Source organism: Adiantum capillus-veneris, chromosome 1 (genome assembly GCF_014529385.1).
Source record: "Adiantum capillus-veneris isolate H3 chromosome 1, ASM1452938v2, whole genome shotgun sequence".
NCBI lineage: Eukaryota > Viridiplantae > Streptophyta > Polypodiopsida > Polypodiales > Pteridaceae > Adiantum > Adiantum capillus-veneris.
The window spans coordinates 166,002,648-166,006,723 of record NC_140931.1 but is presented as its reverse complement, the minus strand read 5'-3'; the positions used below and the strand labels follow the sequence as shown (position 1 = coordinate 166,006,723).

Genomic DNA, 4,076 nt, shown 5'->3' with positions numbered 1-4,076 from the left:
ACCTCTTTCTTCCCTTGTTTCTCCTTGTCTACACCATCACTTTCTTCAGAAGAGGAAGAGGATGAGGAAGATGGAGAAGAGGGTGACCTCTTTCTCTCCTTTTTCTTCTCTTATTTTCTCTCTTCCCTCTTTGGATTATGATGTAGAGAAGTATGCGATGGTCTCCTCCATTCAGGGGGTGTTGGAGAGCGTTTTGCCCGCCGTCTTCGATCCATCTCCATCGAGGTGACAGGAGACTCAATTCTTTCTCATTCTTTTGGTGGGGGCTCTACCGTTGAAACTTGGGTTCTCCTTCGGGAGGGAGATGCGTCATCAAGTAGTAAATTTTTGAGCCCTTCATACGGATCCTCCTCTTCTTCCCTTATTGGAGAGAGTCCTCTTTTTGGAACTCTCACCAGGAGCTTTCCTAGGTACTCTCTCTTCTTGGTGGAGAATTTGGAGAATACCAAGGGTGTGCAGTTGCTATAGCACTTCACCTTGGAGGGATGGGTTGCCCAAGGCTTGTTGAAGCCTAGAAACAAGATAGTTTACAAACATAGGGGCATCATTAGTTGCTCTTTCATTAGCCAAATCAAGGCTATCAACATTCATTTCGATCTGTTTTTCCTTGTCAGCCATACTAGAAAATTTTAGGTGTAAATTTTTACTTGTACTTTGGCACTTCAAGCACTAGTTGCTACTTCTTTTTACCTTCAAAGATAAGCACTCAAGCATCTATACCCGTGGGTTGAGTATTATTAATTGCAAGGAATAGAAGAGAGGGTCAAGACAAGATCGGTTTCTGTCAGGCTTCTAATAGCTCAATAATGGTTAAGCCATAGGCAAGCCCCGTAGGACTCCATTATTAAGACCATAGCTCTCGACAGTATCCCCGTTAACAGCATAAAGCGGACGTGCTTCAAGGATGAAAAATCCCTATTCTACTTACTCTTTTGCAATTAATAACACCAACCATTTGTAGCAAGCTTAAGCTCTTAAGCAAGAAAAGAGAAACCAATAGCTATGACACCAATGTAACATTTAATGCACTAGTAAGTTGTGTGTAGCAGAAATTGATAACATAGTGAGCATTTCATTAAGAACAAGTTCCTAATGAGCATAGAGAGAGTACTTGATTTGAGGAAGCAACATAGCAATTTACACCTCGCCAATTTGGCATTGACAATGCTTGAAAAGAGAGAGAAATAGAACAATTGACAACAGTTGAGAACCGGATTTACATGGAGTTGGTTCCCCCTCCATAAAGGCTTTGTATTATAGCTTCTCCCATCAAAGGAGACTTTTGTACAGTACAATATTTATGTTCCTTGACAAAACTAGTTGGTATAATGAAGATGGAAGCTACATGCACCAAATTATGTTTTGAGTTGGAGGGTTGCAACATACTCCAACCATACTTCCATACCCGTATGCGTTTACCTTATAGAAATGTATGGGAAAAATTATGGTTCAAGATACAACAAAAGTGATCTTACTGCAGTATAATTTGTACATCTGTTAACAGAGGGCAGCACTAGGTACTTTGCCTGCACTTTGAATCAACGCCATTGATCATACCTTCTTCTTCCTTACTTTCCCAACAAGGAGGTCTCTAGTGAGCACCCCTTTGTTTGGAAGGTGCCGCGACATGCCCCTAGTAAAGCAATCAAAGTACTCTAAAAGCACTTCAGGCAACATCTCACATGAGTTGATGTGGGTGATGTGAAGTAATGATCAGACACATATGCACTCTGTATGTTGCAATGCTTGAGAATGTACAAATAGGTACTCTTCGCCCCCTCATGATTGACCCATACTTGCTTGTGTTGCTTACTACTGCCACTGATTGAGCCAGCGGATGCAAGGCCACAAAGCACCCCGTAAGAGAACCATCATGATCGCCGCAAAGCCCCCCACCTGAATAATGGCAGTCAGGAAGCGGCGAAGCAAAGAATTTCTCACCACTTCGTCGCAGTATGGCGGATTGCATTGGTGTACATACACTGTCCAATCCATCTCCAACACCAATACCTTCTTTCCGGTGATGTCGAACGCACTCACATGCTCACCGGTCACTGGATTTGGGTAGAGTTCTCCTTTGAAGAATCTCCAGTAGAAATCATTGGTATAATTTTTATCATTCATGGACTTTGTACTCATCACCAAGCGGTATGCTGCACGACCAATCAAATTCTTTACCAGCAATAGCTGCAACCAGTCAGCACTATTGCTAGAGATAAGGTAGCCATAGTCGTCGAATGCATCAGCTACCGCGCCTACACCACAAACACACAATATCAACCTGTGCAAAAGGAAACTGTAGGTACTGAAATGTGCAAAGTAACTATACCTTGCATTTGTACACTGATGATGTGACCAAGGACAGAAGGGGCGGTAACGCTGGTGGTAGAAATGGTGCTCCACATGGTTACATTTGTATATGAGCTGATTCCTTGTGCCATAAGATAGCAGCCCTGCAACCAAGCTCCTGAGGTTGAATTTAATACCACATTGAGAGGGTCACAAAACTGCGTGTAATTGGTAATCGGGTATCTGATCCAGGAATTGTGCTCATCAGCGGTCTGGTTGATCCAATAGAAGCTAATGAAGTAGGGCCATGGGATGGATGACTTGTTGCAAGGGCAGAGAAGGTTGGGGTAGTTTTGTTGAGAGGTAGGGAGTGTCAGCAGATAGGTGCTTCCCCAGTGCCGGACCGTGCGTGAGTTCTCCGAGTTGTGATAGACAAAGAAGATAGCAATGAATGCACCCACAATTGCCAAAGTAGTAACTAGGAAGCGTGATCTTGCACGTAGAGACGGTTCATTTGGCACATTCAACCTGTCAAAGAAGAGCATCATGAGTACAGTCTATGTGGAAAGGAGTCATGCCCATCTAGCAATTAGGCTGCCCATGCACAAACCATTTCATTTCATTGCATTCAGCCTATGATGAGGGGTATGTGAAGAGGAAACAAATGGCACCTTCCCCTTGAGCTAACCTTTTGCACAGAATGCATGACAAAAGCTTCGAAGCGGGCCCGATATGATCGAGCTATTGCAGCCATGGGAATGCAGGGCAAGGTCCTCAAAATCAAATGACTGAACCATGATACAATCCATGGTAAAGCAGAGACAGATGAGCTTCCAAAAGCCCTAAAGGCCGAGCTAAATATTTTCTGTTCAGTAAGAAGAGACACTAACACGACCAACAGAGCAATGAAGACGTTTACCCACGAAAATACAAGTTAACAGAGCAGGGGACGAGGATGCTTACGCTGGATAATCCTGCACCAAATCTGCCGTCTTCCTGTGCACCCATGACGAACTTCTCTTCCATAAGCTCGTTTTACTCGTCCTGCACTCTGCCGTAGTACTCTGCTTCCATGAACTCATTTCACAATCTGCCATTCTCCCTCTTTCGCCCCCCACAATTCCCGAAATGCGCAGGCTCAACCATTCAAAGTCGTTCATCAATGAATGAGCTGCTGTGGTCGTCAAAAGTGGCACATGGTGAAGACTAACATTTCCGCTTGAAAAATTCAACGAAAGGAATTTTGTTTGTTTGGAAAAATGATTTTTCTCGAACACTGCATGAAAGTTAAAAGTGGAATGACAGGACCTATCTACAAATGAAATTTCCAAAGGCTTCACATGCAAAACTAGGTCCATGAGTATCAAAATTTATTAAGTATTTGAATGTGTGCCTAGTGATACGGTGTAAGGCTCTGTGTGTGTATGTGGATAGTTTTCTACGACATTAAAATGCTCTTCTTCTTCTCTCTCCAGGCATGCATGCAAGATACATATCTGAATTAATGGAAGCGATGTAGGTTGATTGCATATTATGCTCTTGTTCTATGCATACACAATCAAGATGTGGTCATGAAGTTGGTCTATAGTAAACATTTTTGCTTTAATATATATAGGCTCACATTACATACTGGCTTCGAATTCGACTTTTCATTGTATGGAATCTTTACAGATTCCCACTCAAGTTGACAAGGTCCACTAAAATTGGCATGCAATAGTGCGAGGTCAAGCTCATCACCTCGACACTAAGACTCGACAATCCTCTACCCTAGTCCACTCCACAAGAAA

At 43.0% G+C, this 4,076-nt stretch overlaps 1 protein-coding gene across 1 annotated transcript; it reads right to left on the bottom strand.

Annotated features, from left to right (window-relative positions):
* Positions 1-1,203: 1,203 nt before the first annotated feature.
* On the bottom strand, positions 1,204-3,486 carry LOC147465962 (uncharacterized). The gene is made up of 3 exons (XM_086513126.1): positions 3,253-3,486; positions 2,330-2,817; positions 1,204-2,255 (listed from the first exon to the last, which is right to left on the bottom strand). The coding sequence occupies exons 1-3, from the start codon at positions 3,447-3,449 to the stop codon at positions 1,813-1,815; spliced, it is 1,128 nt and encodes a 375-aa protein (XP_086369252.1). The 5' UTR covers positions 3,450-3,486; the 3' UTR covers positions 1,204-1,812.
* Positions 3,487-4,076: the final 590 nt, after the last annotated feature.

Coding starts and splice junctions, on each gene's coding strand:
- LOC147465962 (XM_086513126.1), bottom strand. CDS start 3,449: ATGAACGACTTTGAATGGTTGAGCCTGCGCATTTCGGGAATTGTGGGG. Junction 2,818..3,252: donor TTGGTGCAGGATTATCCAGC/GTAAGCATCCTC, acceptor CTTCTTTGACAG/GTTGAATGTGCCAAATGAAC. Junction 2,256..2,329: donor CATCAGTGTACAAATGCAAG/GTATAGTTACTT, acceptor TTTGTGGTGTAG/GCGCGGTAGCTGATGCATTC.